Below are 20044 nucleotides of genomic sequence, written 5' to 3' on the forward strand. Positions count from 1 at the left end.
TGACCCACAAATCATCAGAACCGAATCCATCCTTTAATAAAGAACAGATCCAACAAAATCGGCAGATCCAACAGAACCGGCAGGAAGACTAAAGACAGAACTTTGCTTCTGTAGCATCAGCTCTGCTTGTTTTTTGTTTTCCTGCGGTCCATGAACGCACCACAGCCTCCCTTCATGAGGAGCGGATGCGCTCTGATTGGCGCAGAGCTGCTGACGTCAGATAGAGGAGGGCGGGGCTGAAGGAGGAAAAAGCAGCTGTGATCTTTGGACTGAAACTGGATCCGAGTTCCGAACCTGCGGCAGGTGAGTTTACGTCCCGCGTGACGTCAGCTGCGTGTGACGTCACAGTGTTCTGGGGGGACTCGTGCTGGGTTCTGAACTGGTTTCATGACGGGTTCCGGGGGGTTCGGAACCGACGTGTTTACCGGGTCAGAACCGAACTTTCCCCTCCCTCCTTCAGAACGTTCAGAACCGGGAACCGGAGCCGTGATCTTCTGCAGAACTCCTGGCGAACGGAACCGGTCCAGTCAGGATCAGTTAGCTTCACAGAGGTAGGATCTCTGAGGGTTGGTTCCGATCCACCTGCTTCCCGAACCGGGACCAGTTAGAGGCCAAGCTCTGCACAGATTCTGAGGTGCGGTCGAAGGTTCGGTGCTGAATTGTGTGTGTGTCTCCAGATGGGGGCCCAGGTCTCGGTTCCGGACGGGGTCCATGTGGTAGTGGTGGGCGGCGGGTTCGGCGGCATCGCGGCGGCGCAGCAGCTCCGTTCGGCCGGGTTCGGCTTCACCCTGCTGGACCTGCGGGACTCCTTCCACCACAACGTGGCGTCGCTGCGGGCCTCAGTGCAGCCCGGTACCGACCGCTCCGACCTGTCGCTGCTTGCCCCCTGCACTCCCTGACCTCTGACCTCTGACCCCAGGCTTCGCCCAGCGGACCTTCATCCCGTTTGCGGAGACGTTCGGAACCAGCTTCCTGCAGGGTCGCGTGGAGCGCGTGGACCCGGAGCGGCAGCTGGTGGTTCTACAGGGCGGCAGGGTGAGGCGGGGCGGCGTGGGGCGGGAGCTGCTGCTGCCCCCTGCCGGCCAGCTGAGCTCTGACCGATGTTCCCCTACCACAGGAGGTCCAGTATTCCCACCTGATCCTGTGTACCGGTTCTGATGGTCCGTTCCCTGGGAAGTTCAACATCGAGGCGTCGCTGCAGGACGGCGTGACGGCGTACGAGGACATGGTGGGACAGGTGAGACAGAGGAGGACAGAGAGGATGATGGGACAGGACGCCGCTCACTGGCTCTGTGTGTGTGTGTGGGTCCAGATCCAGGCGGCCGACTCGGTTCTGGTGGTCGGGGGCGGAGCTACAGGGGTGGAGATGGCAGCTGAGATCAAGACGGAGTATCCAGACAAGAAGGTGGGTCGGGTTCTGGCTCTGGTCGGGTTCTGGCTCTGGTCGGGTTCTGGCTCTGGTCGGGTTCTGCAGTACTCAACAGAACTTTACCCTTCACTCTGTATGAAAGGTTCTGGTTCCGTTACCCCTGCTAAAACGGGTTCACACTAGACCTGAAGGTTCTGTTGGGTCCAGCTTAAGTTCTGAGTTGCTCTGACTCCATGAATCGGATCAGAACCGCCTCCAGTTCTGCTTCTGGGTGGTCCCTGCAGGACCGGGGTTCCTAACCTGGGGGCTCGGGAACCCTTGGGGGTCGGGAGACTCCAAGGTTGGGTCACAAAATGATTTTCAGAATGAAAGTGACGCCTGAGGGCTACGGAGGCCCAGAAGGGACAGAAATACATAAATCTGACGTTAAGTCTGCTGTGCATGAACCCAGTTGGTCTGGGCCTCCGGAACCTGCAGAACCCGGCGCTCAGGACTCCATCCTCATCTCTGTTTCTCTTCCAGGTGGTTCTGATCCACTCCAGGATCGGGCTGGCCGACCCGCAGCTGGTCCAGAGCGTCAGGCAGCAGGCCAAGGAAGTTCTGCTGGAGAAGGGAGTGGAACTGGTTCTGGGTACGCTAGCTGCTAGCCGTTAGCTGCTAGCCGTTAGCTGGTCCTTCCCAGGTTCTGGACAACCTACTGCTGTGTTTCAGGTCAGAAGGTGTCCAACTTGTCTGAGCTGCCGCTGAACCGGACCCAGAAGAACCTACAGGTCAAAACGGACAAGGGAGAAACTCTGGAGACGGACCTGATCATCTGCTGCACCGGCATCAGGATCAACTCTGGAGCTTACGCCTCCAGCCTGGGTGGGTCCCCACCGGGGGGCGCTGTGGCTCCACCCGGGGGGCGCTGTGGCTCCACCGGGGGGCGCTGTGGCTCCACCGGGGGGCGCTGTGGCTCCACCGGGGGGCGCTGTGGCTCCACCGGGGGGCGCTGTGGCTCCACCGGGGGGCGCTGTGGCTCCACCGGGGGCGCTGTGGCTCCACCGGGGGGCGCTGTGGCTCCACCGGGGGGCGCTGTGGCTCCACCGGGGGCGCTGTGGCTCCACCGGGGGGCGCTGTGGCTCCACCGGGGGGCGCTGTGGCTCCACCGGGGGGCGCTGTGGCTCCACCGGGGGGCGCTGTGGCTCCACCGGGGGGCGCTGTGGCTCCACCGGGGGGCGCTGTTCAAAGGAATTTGGGAGATTTAAACTGTGATGAGAAGAAATAGTGATTCTTTTTTCAGTCATATACGCTCCATGTTGTTCTTTCATTTCCAGATGTCAGTGTGTGGCTAAATATTTAGCTACACAATAAGCTAAATAGTTACGTGGCAAGCTAAATGTTTAGCTAGCAAAGCAAATATTTAGCTTGACAGCTAAATATTTAGCGTAATGTGATGCTAGATACACACTGAGCTAAATATTTGGTTTGAAACTGAATAAAAGTGTAAATTTGTCTCATAACCGACTAAATGAGACAAATTGCTGCTCATTTAGACTTTAACTTTACAAACATTATCAGCTGCTAGCTTAGCATCAAACTGCAGGGATTTAGCAGCTTTTAGTCTCCGAGACCTCCAATCAGCTGATGGTCCCATTTGTTATTGATCGGATATTGATCTGTTATTGATCGGATATTGATCTGTTATTGATTGGATATTGTCCTGTTATTGATCGGATATTGATCTGTTATTGATCGGATATTGATCTGTTATTGATCGGATATTGTCCTGTTATTGATTGGATATTGACCTGTTATTGATCAGATAGTGACCCGTTATTGATCGGATATTGATCTGTTATTGATCGGATATTGACCCGTTATTGATCGGATAGTGACCCGTTATTGATCGGTTATTGATTGGATATTGACCTGTTATTGATCAGATAGTGACCCGTTATTGATCGGATAGTGACCCGTTATTGATCGGTTATTGACCTGATATTGTGTGTGCCTCCAGCGGGCAGCATGGCTGCTGACGGGGCGCTGAAGGTCAACCAGTACCTGCAGGTCGAGGGGTTCTCTAACATCTTCGCCGTTGGCGACTGCGCCGACCTGCGCGAGGCGAAGCTGGCGTACCACGCCGGGCTCCACGCCTACATCGCCGTGTCCAACATCATCAACAGCCTGAGCGAGAAGCCGCTGACGCCGTATCGCACAGGTAGGCTCCGCCTGAGGCAGGCGGTCGGCGTGTCGCCTGACCCTCGCTCACCCTGTGCCGGTTGCTAGGTTACGTGTCCATGCTGCTGGCGATGGGCCGAGACGACGGCGTGGGCCAGTTCAACGGCATCCGGCTGCCCCGCTGGCTGGTCGCCCTGGGGAAGAGCCGCGACCTGCTGCTGTGGAAGAGCTGGAGGGAGATGCAGCAGAAGCAGCCCTAGTTGCCCTGGAAACGCCTGAGGATCACCAGCATCACCTAGTGCCTGTCACTCTGACCTCTGACCTCACAGCAGAATAACATGTTAGCAGCCGTTTCACTCATGATAATCGTCCAAACTCTGTTTTTCTCTTCTGCATTAAAACCTCTGAATATAAACAACTTTTTACTGAATAAACTCAGCATGAAGAAAATGTTTTTGTTCTTAAATTCTTTCTCTACAGAAGAATTTGTGTTTGCTTTCAGGTTTTATTTCCTAACAGTTCATTGTGTCATAGAGAGCGGGTCAGAGGTCGACGCAGGTTGCTGAGCAAATGATGTTAAAGGCAGAACAGGTGAGCAGAGGCTGAGCGCTCAGCGTCTGGTCGCAGGTAGCAGACCAGGAAACGGGACAACAGGAACTGAACACAGCGTTGAAATAGAATTTTAAAGTAGCACAATAGTACACAAGTTAACTTTTAGGTTAAGATAAACTTAGATACAGATCCAAACTAAGACAACTGGTGACTCTCTGAACTTACATAAATGTCTAATCAGAAAGCAGTCTTATACTCCCTAAGGAACATTTCAGACAGGGAGTGTATTGGCTATCAGGGCAATAAATTCTTTACTCAGGGTTGAATAGTTCAGGCAAACACTAAAAACTATAGAAGTCTGTTCCAACATATAATCAAACATATTGGTATATTTCTTTAAGCATTAAAAAGCATGTTTTTAATGAGTTAGTTTTAGATCCAACTTATCGTCATTATTTAGCATTACATTTTGTGCAAGCTTGGTTAAAAACACCAACTGGTTTCTTGTGGAATCATTTTGAGGCAGAGATAACGCTGCAGCTGCACGTCATATATCAGTCTGGACAGAGGCTGGTATGAGAAGATCTGGGTGTTTCAGTGGGTCTCAGAGGTAATAAAATGAACATTAAGACAGCCCACACAAAGGAAAACACACCTCCTAATGCATATATTCAAATGAGGAGAATACACATTCTATAAAATGGTTTGTTTCACATCAGAAGTCCGAATCTCTTTGTGCTGAGTGAGAGTTTCCCAGAAGATGCATCTTTGTTTGTTTTCGTTTCCCTTTTTTCTCAGTTAATTGTTTCTGTTTTGTCATGTCTTGGACTTTTGATGATCTAGGTGAGATGCTTATTGTAACATTCTTCTTGCATTGATTTTCTCTGGATAAAACTCTGAATATCTGAAGTCTGATGTCGTATGATTGCTCTTTTCTCTCTGCACATATATTGAAACACAGGAATCCAGGACAAGGGGAATTAATTAACGAGCTAAATCAAGTTATTCCTCTTTTTAATTCTTAACAGCAGAAACCTAAAGCTGACAGAAAATCCAAATCCTCAAAATGTTTCTGTTCCAACTTGAACTTGATTGAACATTTTAATCCAGTTAATTTCAGGGTTTCTAATTAATTAATCATTTTCATTTAAATTTTCCCTTTTTACATTTTTTAAAATGTTTTTGTTCCTTTGGCTTTTGGCTTGTTGCGTTTAATGTCTAATTATGGTTCTGATTGATTGAGTGTTGGTGTTTCAAACAGAACCGCTCTGCGCTCATTTACACCATGTTTGGTTCCTGTTATGGTTCTGCTTCCTGTCTGACGCGGCAGGTGAGTTTCTGCAGGTGAGTTTCTGCAGGTGAGTTTCTGCAGGTGAGTTTCTGCAGGTGAGTTTCTGCAGGTGAGTTTCTGCAGGTGAGTTTCTGCTCCTCACCTGGAGGAAAGCATCGCCTCAGAGCGCCGCCTGCAGTTCAGGGGCAGCCACCAGGGGGCAACATTCTGATGCTCTTTAATAATCAGCCAAATGTTTCACCCTCTCATATTCACGTCATCTTCAGTCATTAAAAACAATATTCAGCTTCTGAATATTGGTGATTTTTAATTTCACTGAGGATTAACTGAAGAAAATAATCTGGATCAAATCTTCCTGGATGAAAATCATTTTATTTTTTAAGAGTGGAAAACAGTTTTAGCTCCCAGGATCAAATTAATAATTTTAATCCAACTTGAAATGAATTTTAGTTGATCAGTTCTGAGCTCTCATATGTCATAATGTTTAAATTACCCATTGCAATAAACATGTAGTTATTTAGATGATAATAATCAGATGCATTTTAATTCTTCTGAAGAATGTGGAATTGTCTGCATAATTATTTATATAATAAACAACTTTCTGTTTAAAAATATTGAATTTTATTTATAATTTGACATCTTAGCTTTCCATTGTTAAAACGAGTCTTCCAACGCCATTTATGGTCTAGTTAAATCAAAAATTTGATTTCATTCTTTTATTTTAATACTGTTTATTATGGTTTCATGTCATTTCTTATTTGCTTGTTATTAAATACTTCAGTTTGTTTTGCCATAATTTAGTATTGTTTTATTCTTGTGACACTATTTCTTGAATATTTTTAATTTAATTGCCATTAATTGTTTCCAAAGGAAAATAATCAGAATTAAACTCAATGTTAATAAGTTGGATGAAATGCTGGTTCAGCAACTTAGTTGCTCTAAAAGTTGCATTAAAAGTGCTGACTTTGCATTAAAGTCTGGTTATTTATCGACAGTCTTTCTTAAAGTTCTCTTCGCGTTCATGACTGAATCACGTCAGTCTTGTCAAATAAAGTCTTACTCAATGTGCTACACAAATACATTTCATCAGAAAGATTTTTTTTTTTGCTTGTAAATTTGTTTCAAACTGAATTTAGATTTATATATTTTAGACAAGCTATGTTTTTGTACACAGTGTTTCTCCATGCTGCTTTTCCTTCACATCCCTGAGTTTAATCAGATTAACAGGCTTGTTTAGCATCGCTGGCTGCAGAGGAGGTCATGTAATCATTTGCATCAGGACTTCTGGAGCAAAAACCAATCTGAAACCTGCAGGACAAGCTGGTGTTCCCTTAGGGAAAGATTGTGCGTTTCTTGTAATGAAGGTCAGAGGGAAGTTGTGAGGCTGTGCGATGAGAGTCTCATAATCTAGATGAAATGGAGCTAGTGAGGTTTCACTGTGATTTTTAAATGTACTTATTGGGAGCACAGTGGGGGGTTTAATGTGTTCATTTGCTTTCTGTGTGATGGGCTTTTGAATATTGCTTCAACTTGTTGAGTGATTAAATCAGCTGAAAATGAAATGCAGCTGACTCGCCAATGTCAACAGTGTCACCATGAAAACTGACTGTGAATGTAAATTATGATGGAATTATTTTTTCTGTCAAAATGATGAACAACAAAAAAGTAAAATGCAACATCTGGACGATATTCTTCCTGGAAAATTCAAAAAGAACAATTTCTGCTTGTCATCAGTTTAGATCTGAATTTAACAAATAAATCGACTGAAGGAGACGATGCACATCAAGCAACTTCTGTTTAGATCAATAAATATTGATACCAGTAATTACTAACATGTTTGTAGCATTTTTATTGAAATATCTCGTTACTGTGGTTAATTACAATGATTTTTATGCATGTGATCTGCAGTAGTTTAATTTTCATTATTGCATGTTAATGTTCTCAGCATTAACAGCGTCGTAAAATTTGAGCTCTCCTATTGGCCGATTGTGATGGGATAAAGGCTTCATGCTCCTCCCACACAGATTTGACACCAGTTTCTCCCAATTGATGTTGCTCTAAAAAACAAGAAGATTTGTCCAAAATTGTGGCTGAAGACCAATTAGAAGAAAAATAACTGGAAGGTTCAAAAACCGCGAATCTCTTAGTGGATGACAACAAACTGCAGCCTGTGAGAACATCAGTGTTGGAGAAATTGTGATATAATTAATCAATATTTGTTATTCTCATTGATCTTTATAATGTATATTTATTTTATGCTTTCCTTTAAGTTAATCTCATTATAGAATTAAGAGTGTTTCTATTGTTGATCTGCTGATTCCTTTCTCAGAAGGCCTCACTGACAGAGCAGAGAGTGTTTTCCTGAAGTTTTATCTCTTGGTGAAGAGTTTTGCTTCGCTGAGTTGCTGGAATGCTATAAAACTGTCACTGTGAAGAATCACAGTATATTCTGCTGGACTTTGTGTCAGGAACGAGATTATCTAGTCCAGGATCATTTGTGTATTAGTTAGTAAATGACAACTGGTGCTGTAGCTGTGAGATGAATTGTTTCCCCTCTCTAGAGCTGCAGCGTCTTTGTGATTTAGGGATCCTGAAACAATAAAAGTGAGGAGCAGACAAATGTGTTTCAGAGAGACAGGAGATTGTAACTGAAGCTCATCTCTGTCCGTTCTCCTCGCGAGTAGCAAGAATACCGACTGTTTGTCTTTTCTGTCTTTATTAAGTATGTTCAACCCTAACAGTCATCTGCTTTCTGTTTGAGCTCCAGATTTTATTCTCTGTCTGGTTCTCACTTCTGCACACACACACACACACACACACTGACACACACACACACACTGACACACAACACTGACACACACACACACACCACTGACACACACACACACACACACACACACACACACACACACACACACACACACACACACACACACACATTGACACACACCACACACACACACACACACACTGACACACACACCACACACACACACACACACACCACAACACCACACACCACACACACCACACACACACACACACACACTGACACACACACACACTGACACACACACACACACACACACCACCACACACACACACACCACCACACACACACACACACACACACTGACACACACACACACACACACACACACACACACACACACACACACACACTGACACACACACACTGACACACACACACACACTGACACACACACTGACACACAACACACACACTGACACACACACCACACACTGACACACACACTGACACACACACACACACTGACACACACACACACACTGACACACACTGACACACACACACTGACACACACACACACACTGACACACACACACACACTGACACACACACACACACTGACACACACACTGACACACACACTGACACACACACACACACTGACACACACACACACTGACACACACACTGACACACACACACTGACACACACACTGACACACACACACACTGACACACACACACACATGACACACACACTGACACACACACACTGACACACACACACACACACACACACACACACACACACACACACACAGACACACACACACACACACACAACACACACACACACACACACACAACACACACACACACAGACACAACACACACACTGACACACACACACACACGGACACACACACACACACCACTGACACACACACTGACACACACACACACACACACAACACACACACACACACACACACACAACACACACACACACACACACACACACACACACACACCACACACACACACACACACACTGACACACAACACACACACACACACACACACACACACACACACAGTCACTTCCTGGAATGGGTCATGTGATTTCTTGTAAGTTTGGGCAAGAGAAATGAAACAGAAACCATTCTGAGCTCAGAATCATCGGACAAGGTGAGAGTTTTATCTAAGGTCTTTTATTTTCTACTTACTTTCCATGAACTGTGGTTGAATACAAAATTATGATTTTTTCGATATTTAAAACTAAACTTGATCTGTTGTACTTCTTCTGTAGCCTTGAAAATGTGCCTTGATTCTGTTTTCTGTTTAGTTCTCAAGATGTTTGGTGTGAATTCAGAGCAAGACGAAATGATGCCACCAAGATTTCTGTCCATGAGAAGCAACTCATCCAAAGTTGATCCTTTAAACTTCTCAGATGATCCCGGATTACTGCAAAAAAGGTGAAAGAGTGAAAATAAGCAGATAAAGCAGGAAGTGGAGGGTTTTCTAAGTTTAGCAGCCACTAAAATAAAACATGCAGGAGAGGCTGTCATTGATGTCAGCATGGATTAAATCTATGTAACTTAATACCTACTGAACAAAATTGTTCTATTTATCAATAATATATGAGAAAGCTCTGTGAGTCGACTTACTGCAAAGTCAGGCTGAAAAGATGTCAGGAAATCAATCCCAAAATACAGAAAAGGGGAAAAAAACAAAAGAAAAATAAATCTGAGAACCGACAAGCAAAACTCAACGAATTGAGCTGATTTCTGAGGTACATGGATTAGACAAATACCTGCATGTCTCACTGTCTTCTAAGAGCCCCATATGCACTGACACCTGGTTTTAAAGCTCTTCAATGTTTCCAGCCAGCAGGTTAGAAGGACCAGTTTTATCCATCCCTGCAGAGGCTGACGCTAAAGCTTGGCTCTCAGAACTATGAAAGCTGGGAGACTCAGTTCAGTCAGTCTGCTCTAAGAGGATGCAACCATATTTTAATATTAAACATTAAAATCTGAACAAACTCTGGTGGGGTAGGCCGGTTAGGGTAGATTAGGGTAGCTAATGCCCCCAGGCATCTCTGTGGATGAGACCCAGAAGAGGTTTCTGTTGGAAATGCTGACACTTCACCAACTTCCTGGATTATCCAAGATGTTGGTCAGTAGATACTGACCAACAGATTATGTACTGATTACTGGTATGTACTGAGAACACAGAGTAACTGAAGGACAGAGAAAGAATATTTTTAATATGGTGAATTCATTAAATACATTGGTAATTTATTTAATTGCCAATTTTATCCCAATATGTAATTTTTTTGTCAGAGACGAAAAGTACATTTATGTGCAGAAAAACAGTCCTGGGATTTTGGTCGTGAAATGTTGAAGTGTTCAATTTCTACAAACTATGGAAACCATCAGCAACACATCAGCTCACACTGGGACCAGTCTGCCCCATTTGGACAGCCTCCCAGTTCCCAGTGTGGAAAAAGACCTGAAATTGGAATTGCACTTCAAATAGCCAATGAGAACTGCCTTCTTCAAGGTGAGAATAAATGGCCCCTAATGATCTAATTTCTGAAAACTGTATTTCGCGTTGCGCGATGAACACATAAATACATCGTTTTTATTGTTGTTTGTCTCATTTTCAGCAGATGTTGTTCTGCAGCAGGTTCTTCAGGAACATAAGATCAGTCTGAGGAGGAGATGTGAATGTGTGGCTGAAGGAAGTGATGAAACAGGAAGTAGAACCCTCCTCAACAGGATCTACACTGATCTCTACATCACAGAGGGACAAAGTGAAGAGGTTAATACCCAGCATGAGGTGAAGCAGCTGGAGAGAGCTGCCAGGATCCAGAACCTCCATGACTCTCCAATCAGGTGCCATGACATCTTTAAAACCTTCCCTGACCAACATGGAGCCATCAGAGTGGTTCTGACCAACGGCGTCGCTGGTGTTGGAAAAACCTTCTCAGTGCAGAAGTTCACTCTGGACTGGGCAGAGGGCTTGGAGAACCAAGATGTCAGTGTGGTGGTTCTGCTTTCGTTCAGGGAGCTGAACTTGATCAGAGATCAGCAGCACAGTCTTCTCTCCCTGCTCCATGTTTTCCATCCAACACTCCAGAAGCTCCCAGCAGAGCAGCTGGCTGGCTGCAAACTCCTCTTCATCTTTGATGGCCTGGATGAAAGCAGACTTTCACTGGACTTCAGCAGCAGTCAGCTGGTTTCTGACGTCACACAGAAATCATCAGTCAACGTTCTGCTGACAAACCTCATCAAGGGGAACCTGCTTCCCTCGGCTCTCATCTGGATAACTTCCAGACCTGCAGCGGCCAATCAGATCCCTCCTTCATGTGTTACCAGGGCGACAGAGGTACGAGGCTTCAGCGACACCCAGAAGGAGGAGTACTTCAGGAAGAGGTTCAGTGATGAAGAGCTGTCCAGCAGAATCATCTCCCACATCAAGACCTCCAGGAGCCTCCACATCATGTGTGGAATCCCAGTCTTCTGCTGGATCACTGCTACAGTTCTGGAGAACATGGTGACCTCAGAGCAGAGAGGAGAGCTGCCCAAGACCATGACTGACATGTACTCACACTTCCTGCTGGTCCAGACAAAGAGGAAGAACAACAAGTACCATGGAGGACATGAGACAAGTCCACAGGAGCTGATGGAGGCTGACAGGGAAGTTCTTCTGAAGCTGGGGAGGCTGGCGTTTGAACATCTGGAGAAAGGAAACATTATGTTCTACCAAGAAGACCTGGAGCAGTGTGGTCTGGATGTCACAGAGGCCTCAGTGTACTCAGGAGTTTGTACAGAGATCTTCAAAAGAGAGAATCTGATCTTCCAGAAACCAGTCTACTGCTTTGTTCATCTGAGCATCCAGGAGTTTCTGGCTGCAGTCTACATGTTCCACTGCTTCACCAGCAGCAACTCAGAGGTGATGGAGAAGTTCCTGGATGGCATCAAAAAAGGAAAACCCAGCGACTCAGATCCATCATCAAGTTCTAGAATCAGTGATCGTCCTGGTCAGTCTATGGATCTATTTCTGGATCAAGTTCTGAGGAGATCTCTAAAATTCATGAATGGCCACATGAATTTGTTTGTTCGTTTCCTTCATGGCTTCGCTTTGCCCTGTAACCGGAGACTTGTGGCAGGTTTGCTGCCTCAGACCGACACCAGTCCAGATGTCATACAGAGAATCATCAACAACTTGAAGAAGACAAGCTCTGGAGAAATTTCTCCTGACAGAGGCATCAACATCTTTTACTGTCTGGTGGAAATGCAGGACCATTCAGTTTATCAGGAGATCCAAGAGTTCCTGAAGTCAAAGAACAAATCAAAGTGTGAACTTTCTGAGATCCATTGCTCAGCTCTGGCCTCCATTCTGCAGATGTCAGAAGAGGTTCTAGATGAAATGGAGCTAGTGAGGTACAACGCGTCCAAGGAAGGACGGCGCAGACTCATCCCAGCTGTGAGGAACTGCAGGAAGTTTGTGTGAGTCAAAGACCCTGAAACCCCAGAATACAGCAGCACAGGAATAACAAATTCATTTAGATTCATTTCTTACTCACTTATTATAAACTAATAATGAGTCAAATAAGAACAAACTGTTAGTGCAACCAAGTACGATCAGAACTTCCCCAGGAAGCATGGGCTGGTCTTCATGTGTCTGGCTTTTCAGCTGCTATTTAGAAAAAATGTCATGTTTAATTGGAAAACTCAAAAAACGTTTTGAAAATTGTTGCTTAGACAACAGAAATGACCAGAAACTAATTTCTGCAGAGGATTCTTGACTATCAGAAACCTTGAGCACCTTCTAAAACAGACGTCAGAGTTGAAGTGAACTGGAGAATGAAGCAGTGATCCGGTGCGGTTCATGCATGTCTCCCTGCAGACTGACGTTCTGTGGCCTGTCTCACACTCACTGTGAAGTTGTGGCTTCAGCTCTGAAGTCCAACCCCTCCCATCTTGAGGAGCTTGACCTGAGCTATGGCTGCTTGCCCCAGTCAGGACTGAAGCTTCTGTTCGCAGGACTCCAGAGTCCAAACTGCAGACTCCAGAGTCTGAGGTAATAGATTCATGTCTATGTTGCTGCTTTTAGGTTCTGTGTATATTAACATGTTGGAATGTTTAACTTAGTTTTTAAAATCTAAATCAAGAATATTATTGATCATTCTTCTGAATTTACATTTACCATCAGGTTATTACAAACAGTTGTAGCAAAATCAGTCACATTCAGTGCCTTCAATCCCAATCAAGAGTCAAATTTTGTTTTTACTTTGATTAAAAATCATTGAACAAACATGGATACAAACAAATAATTCTTGACAGGGTATTTTTCACAGAATTAAACATTTAAGGATTCAATCACTGGAGTCCATCTTGAGGTTTGCGGTGAGCTGCTTCATTAACTTGTTTCTATCTGTGTGTCTGTTCTGTTTTAGTCAGCAGAGATCATTTCCTCCACTTTTCCTTGCAACTGGCAGGAGAATGTGCAGCATAAGCTACAGGTCTTTGTTGGTTAAAGTTCCTTAAACAATTACAGAACATTTAGGGACAATATTTTTCTGTTTCCCCTTTTGTGTCTCACCAATATTGTCTGAGTGGGCATGTGCTCTTCCACAGATTTGCCACAAGGGGTCGTGCTTTCACTCTTATTGTGGTTTTAACTCCATGTCATACTTTGTGTTTTCTACAGAGTTCTAATATTTTGTCAGTCTGACCAGGTCTGACTGTAAACAGTTTCAGGTGAAGTTTTAATGAAGGGCTCGTGTCTCTCTGCTTTTCTAGTCCCCATCAGAAAACAATGATCAGACATCTGGGGTCAAAGTGCACCATTTTACTAAGACATCATGTGATCACTGCTGGACATATTTTGTCAAGAAAATGGTTTCTATCGATGTGGATAGAAGATGACATGGAGTCTTTATATTTTATTTGAATTACATTGGTCATAAAGAAACAGATCACATAAGACGTCATCTGTTGATTTGAGATGTAAAAGTGTGGGTGACTATGTACTTTGTGTTTTCTGATTTATTTAGGCTGATAAACTGCAGTTTATCAGCCAGCAGTGGAGCACATCTGGCCTCAGCTCTGAAGTCCAACCCCTCCTCCATGAAACATCTGGATCTGAGCAGCAACAGGCTGCAGGATGCAGGCGTGGAGCAGCTGTGTGGCTTTCTGCAGAGTCCTGACTGCAAGCTCCAAACACTGAGGTGAGACACGTTCATCTGAACCTGGACAGAGAGTCTGCACACCGTTTCCTTCAGGCGGCATATCATAGAAATGATATTATTAACGTGCAGCAGAAAAACCACATGTTAGAATCAATCATTTTATCTTAGATGTGACTTTTATCGACATTGTGGAATAAAGTTGAAGTCTTGAAAACTACAAAATATCTCACAAATTAACCTGATAAATGGTTAAAAAAAGATTATTGTTAATATTAATGAAATTTCTCTGCTGTATTTTTATTCATGGTGATTTTAAAAAGTGAACTCTGAAACCAAAAATGTACTTTCAAAGTAAAAGCACCATCAGTGTCTTTATTATGGGGAACTGATAAATAATTGAATTGCTATAATGATATCATGTTTAATACCTTATACCAGGAAAATAAAATCTGACCTTTATGTTGTTGATGAACCTTGTAACTGATTGAGTTTAACTGGTGTTGGTGGGAACAAACCAACAGGATTTAAACTCATGAACAATATCACACAATTTTATAATAAAAAAGCAGAATAAAACACAATATAACCCAACAGAACAAAAACAACATCAACTCAACGGTTTAATGTCAGTAGTTATTATTTTACTGTATTTACACATAAAGTGATTTTAAAGGCATTGAATGATTTTTTTATTCAGACTCAGGAATTGCAGCCTGACTGGGTTCAGCTGTTTGTCTTTGGTTTCGGCTCTGGGGTCCAACCCGTCCCATCTGGCAGAACTGGACCTGGTTGACAACAGGCTGACGGATCCAGATGTGGAGCAGCTGTGTGACCTGGCAGCCAGTTCAGACTTTAGACTGGAAACTCTCAAGTAAATTACAAGTTCTACTTTTCAGTTAGTGGTGAAATAAAAGTAAATTCATTTGGATTTAACAACAAACTAAAAGTCCCAGAGATTTCTGATAAACCTGAAAGAGTCAGTCATGCTGGGAGTTAGTATAAAAATGAAATGATGAATTTCTCTGATGTCTCTACTGCCCCCTGGAGGACAGCTGCTGAACTGATGATCTGTCTTTTATGACCAGTTTCTTCTTTTCTTCCACTGCAGATGGAAATAGTGATTCTTCCAAATGAAGAATCATACCTCCTTAAAAACCAGGAGCTGGATCTGAACCGGTTCTTTTGGATCGGTTCCAGAATCAGAAAGAACCAGAAGACACAGAGGCGATGAAGCAGCTTCCACACTCTAAAAAGAAAAAAGTTGATCCAACTTAATTGAATTACTTCTGTAGGTAACAAGTAATTCAATTAAGTTGGATCAACATAATTTTTTTTTTTTAACTTGATAAATTTAGGTCAGTCTAACGCAATTTATTTACTTTATTTCATATACAAATGTTAAATCCATCTTACTTAAATTTATAGAAAGTCAACTCAAAAATGTAAGTTGTTCTAAGTTAAAAAATGAAACTACCCAAAGTCGTTTATGCATATTTTGTACTTACAATAATGCTTAAATATAAATCACTTTTAAAGTATGTTTTAGCTTTTACAATAGCAGTAAAATTCCTTTACACTACCCAAAAATTCAACTTGGTTATAACAAATCTACACTGCACAAATAGAAAATGTTAAATTTTATTGTGAAATCACAAACTTACAGATTTTTCACAACACATTTTGCACTGAACATACTACACAGATCTTTTGCTTGTCTGCTTAATTGAGTTAGCTTTTTAGTAAACTGAACATGGGGTACCCCAAGTCCAGTTCTGGAGAGCTACCATCCTCCAACTTTCAGATGAATCCAATCTCCAAATAAAATTAAGTGCTCATTACTATGCCTCTGCTCAGCTGAGTGTCTGCTGGTGTGTAAATTCAGCAAGGTGGTATTGAAATAGTCCATCTGACATTTGCACATTGATGGCTCTCCAGGACAAACTTTGGACATCCCTGTGTGAGCTTGTAGAATCCAGATGTATTCCTCTGAAAAACAATGTTTTCAGATTTACCACAAGTCCTCCTGAAATAAAGGAAATCAACATTCTCAATCCCTAAACTGTTTTTACATAAAATGTAAGAACATGTGTCTGTTTTTAACATCTTCAAGAACAAACTGAAAACAAGCAATAACATCTACATGCTTTCAAACAAGGTTGTGGGGTCATGGCTTGCAGCATTTAAACCATCTCCGATACTTAAGTTAACTGACATCAGAACAGAATAGTAAACATTAAGCACTGCTTAATCCAAATTGAAAAAAAAATATGAAAAAAACACTGTGAAAGTGTCTGTGAACAATACTGCAGCAGCCTACTAATGCTGTGGCTTTAATATGCACAATGTCCCAAAAGAAATTCAAAAAGTTCAGTCCCTTGAGGTTAAGCTTCCAAACACAGCCCCCTCATGTTCAAACAAAGACAGAAAATAATCTGTCATTTTGCACAACATACAATTGTCTTTACTGAGAGGTCTGAAGTCTTCCAAACAAATTCTGAACTTTAGGAGACATTTTGTGTTGGTCAAGTTGCATGAAGACTTTTTGAAACACTTCAAATGTGAAGCGCAGAGGCTTCGGATAAGCCAGGTTAAGGGCATATATCAAACCCAGAAGCAGGGCACATGCTGAGGCAACTGAAGTCAGGTCATGCAAACACCTCCACTCCCTCAATGACAATGTCTTCTGGGGATTCTTCCAATCCCTCTCCCTTCTTCCGAATCACAAACATTGCCAGGGTGAGTTGTTTGAGATCCATCTGGGCATCATCTCCACAGCTGCCCTGTAGTGAGATAAACCATATGTTAAACTTGAAGACTGTAACTAATCTGTCAGTTGACAAATAAAAGCCTTATAAATGCAAGCATTAAGTACAAGTGTACAGCTTGTGAATTGAAGAGAATCGTTTATGGCATCTGAAATATCCTTGATAAATTTTCCAAGTTCAAAGTTGCATTAAAAATTGAATAACTCAAAGGGTGATTTTTAAGGTTTTTAGAAAAGATAATACAAGGATGTAACTTTATATGTGTTTTGTCATATTGCAGGTTTTAGCTTAAACAAATTCATAGATTATACATCAAAGCAGAATAGTAGTCCAAGCCAATGGTCATCTTAGGTTGGAAATCAACACAAAATGCATATTTCTGTTACTTATCAGATATTTTGGAGCTGGTATGAAAATAGCATGACTAAAACATTCTTATTAACTTGTTTGTTATATTGGTGAACAGGAAATGAAGTTGATAGTGAAGTTAGATAATGGTCTTTGCTGAATAGCAAAGCACACCACTGTTGGATTTAAGCAGGACATAACCATGTTAAATTTACAATTCTGACACCAAATCTGCCTGATGTATTAAAACAGATGTTTAAATATAGAAAATGCAGGCCAGAAATAATTTAAAAAGGTACAAGCAACTGACATTGAATTTTTCAATTTTCCTGAATGGGTTAAGATGCGGCTTCAAACCTTTAAAAGAAACTTACACTGTATTCCTTAATAAGGTCTTCTGGATCCTCTCCAAGAAAGGTGATGAGCCCTTTCAGAACACATTCCCTTCGAATCCCAATGTCCTCCACCTGGAGAAAATGTATTGTTATCAATATTCCATATCTCTGACAAGATTTCTGATGTAACAGTAATATATTCAAATACCATAATGTGCAGCCCACATGTCCACCGGGTTAATAATGCTCTTCAAAATTATGCAAATTCCACCTCTGCCAAATTTATGCTTCAAGTCTCAATTTGTGAAACTAGACTATATTGTTGAGGTTAAGGCTTTTTGTTAGCACAATCTACTAGGACTAATGAATATCATTTGTTGTTTGTATTTTATCTTGCAGCATAAAATTGATATAAGTCTACCATTTAAAAAATTAAAATTTTAAAATGAGCTCAAAAAATGTACTAAATAGCACTAATTCTGGCAAGTTGGACAGAAAGGTGTATTTTATGAAATTCATGAATGAACCACAATACAGACTAACTAAATCCACTAAAAATACATAAGACAGTTAAACTTGCTTTTCTTTGAGTGATATCACCTTTGCACAAATGTATCAAGTATTAATAATTAAAACAAAAAGTCTGAAAGTAATTAGAGACTTTAACTTCTTTGTTTTAAATTAAAAATGGTAAATGTCCCCAGTGTTCCTATCGATGATATCCATACCTCATCATAGATTCTCATGATTCCAGCTATTTTTGCACGTGTTGCTCCTCCCTTGGCTTTGATGACTTTAATCAGCTGACTTGAGAGCCTGTCCAACTGGGCAAAGAAAGTCTGCTCAAGGGGAAGAGCCATGAGTCTCAGGAACTCCGCATTAATCTGAGAAACAAAATAAAACTTATTTTGTATCTTACAAAATGACTTAAAGTAAATACTGACCAATCATTCCAAAATCTAAGTAAAAATCCTCAATCTGCATTACTACCTCTTTCTGTTGGAACAGGGCAGGCCATCTGTCCTTGAAATCCTCTATGCCAGGTTCTTCATTCACCACCTCCTGACGCCTGTAGGCAAAGGTATGAGCCATTTTCTCCGCAATGACCTTGTCATTGTTCCTCCTTTTGATTGCTGTCAAGAGTTCAATTCTCTCTTTTTCCATACTTTCTTGTGTTTCTCCCACTGGAAAGGAAGGATAGAAGTTGGCTTCAGCTCGTCTTGGCTTCTTTATTTTTGCAGCGGGAAACACTGAAGTACTGGCTTTGGATTTAAGTGCGTTAACAGACAATTCTGGACATCCCTGAAACTTGAGTAGAGTCCTGTAGTTTCCCATTTTGTACTTCAGCCTTTGTTTCCAACCGTAGCAACCATTGAATGAACCAGGCTCTTTTAAACATGGATGTTTTTTAATCAAGGCCTCTGCAACTACACAGAACTGTGCGTCCTCTGGATTGGCTCTGTATCTGTAGATCTCTTCTACTAATCTATTTAGGATGTCAGTCTTCATTCGTGGGGTGACTGTCAATATTTTGTTTTTTGCCTGATACTCAGAATTCCCTTCTGTAGCTGACGTTCAGTGTCATACGAAAACATGAGAATGGGAAAGTTGGCTGGCCATTGTTTTGTTCGCGATGAGAAGGATTCAGGGAGGAGAGGAGTATAGTGTCATTTGAAGCTAAAGAACTGCTGTCATCTGAGTGAACTGCAGAAGAAGATGGAGCTGTTTCAATGACATCAACAAAAGGTTGAACTGCTTCTTCTTGAATCACCTTGACTGTTCCCAAGTCCTCAAGGTCAGAAGTTGAGCTGAGGTTGAAGAAGTCATTACCAAAGTCTTTGTCCATATATTGCAGTCTGATGTTGGTCTTTAAACCAAGGTATCCTTCACCTTGCTGAGAAGATCATCCAGAGAATCTGGTATGCCATTTGGAAGAGTCAGTTTTTCAGTGTTGCTCTCTCCTAGAATCACCTTCAGTCTTGCAGGTTTTGAACTTGCCATGGCAATCTGAAAAAAGGGCATAAAGACAGTTAAGTAATGAAGGCCGCTATTCAAATTCTTCACAATATATGACATATATTAGTTGAATGTTAGGACATTTGCTTATAGAGGGGAAGACAAAATAAAAGGTAGTTTCAGCCATAAAGGAAAAATAAAATCTAACATGCATTACATTTTTTGTACAATCTTATATTACCATAAAAACGTGGACATATCTTTTCACTGTCACAAGACGCATTCCTCAAATTTTG

At 42.5% G+C, this 20044-nt stretch overlaps 4 protein-coding genes across 6 annotated transcripts; 3 read left to right on the forward strand and 1 right to left on the reverse strand.

Annotated features, from left to right (window-relative positions):
* The first annotated feature begins 192 nt into the window (after window positions 1-192).
* LOC129355101 (ferroptosis suppressor protein 1-like) lies at window positions 193-3986 on the forward strand. Of its 2 annotated transcripts, XM_055024651.1 has the most exons (10): window positions 193-303; window positions 461-551; window positions 678-852; window positions 920-1035; window positions 1118-1237; window positions 1313-1405; window positions 1892-2000; window positions 2081-2233; window positions 3369-3569; window positions 3638-3986. In XM_055024651.1, exons 3-10 carry the CDS (start codon window positions 678-680, stop codon window positions 3787-3789), a joined length of 1119 nt encoding a protein of 372 aa, XP_054880626.1. In that variant the 5' UTR covers window positions 193-303; window positions 461-551; the 3' UTR covers window positions 3790-3986. The 2 variants fall into 2 exon arrangements, with proteins under 2 accessions (XP_054880626.1, XP_054880625.1); XM_055024650.1 differs by lacking the exon at window positions 193-303 and having other exon boundaries at window positions 325-551.
* A 5277-nt stretch (window positions 3987-9263) lies between these two features.
* LOC129355110 (NLR family CARD domain-containing protein 3-like) lies at window positions 9264-12665 on the forward strand. The gene is made up of 4 exons (XM_055024665.1): window positions 9264-9333; window positions 9491-10360; window positions 10488-10707; window positions 10814-12665. The coding sequence occupies exons 3-4, from the start codon at window positions 10542-10544 to the stop codon at window positions 12661-12663; spliced, it is 2016 nt and encodes a 671-aa protein (XP_054880640.1). The 5' UTR covers window positions 9264-9333; window positions 9491-10360; window positions 10488-10541; the 3' UTR covers window positions 12664-12665.
* A 372-nt stretch (window positions 12666-13037) lies between these two features.
* Window positions 13038-16341, forward strand: LOC129355111 (ribonuclease inhibitor-like). Its single transcript, XM_055024666.1, has 4 exons — window positions 13038-13233; window positions 14210-14383; window positions 15042-15215; window positions 15453-16341. The coding sequence occupies exons 1-4, from the start codon at window positions 13046-13048 to the stop codon at window positions 15460-15462; spliced, it is 546 nt and encodes a 181-aa protein (XP_054880641.1). The 5' UTR covers window positions 13038-13045; the 3' UTR covers window positions 15463-16341.
* Window positions 16342-16753: 412 nt separating this feature from the next.
* LOC129355102 (uncharacterized) lies at window positions 16754-19642 on the reverse strand. 2 transcript variants are annotated; one of them, XM_055024654.1, is made up of 5 exons: window positions 19564-19642; window positions 18783-18976; window positions 18521-18676; window positions 17832-17924; window positions 16754-17124 (listed from the first exon to the last, which is right to left on the reverse strand). In XM_055024654.1, exons 2-5 carry the CDS (start codon window positions 18954-18956, stop codon window positions 16990-16992), a joined length of 558 nt encoding a protein of 185 aa, XP_054880629.1. In that variant the 5' UTR covers window positions 18957-18976; window positions 19564-19642; the 3' UTR covers window positions 16754-16989. The 2 variants fall into 2 exon arrangements, with proteins under 2 accessions (XP_054880629.1, XP_054880628.1); XM_055024653.1 differs by lacking the exon at window positions 19564-19642 and having other exon boundaries at window positions 18783-19246.
* Between the last annotated feature and the right edge of the window lie 402 nt (window positions 19643-20044).

Source organism: Poeciliopsis prolifica, unplaced genomic scaffold (assembly GCF_027474105.1).
Source record: "Poeciliopsis prolifica strain line A6 unplaced genomic scaffold, Auburn_PproV2 SCAFFOLD124, whole genome shotgun sequence".
Classification (NCBI taxonomy): domain Eukaryota; kingdom Metazoa; phylum Chordata; class Actinopteri; order Cyprinodontiformes; family Poeciliidae; genus Poeciliopsis; species Poeciliopsis prolifica.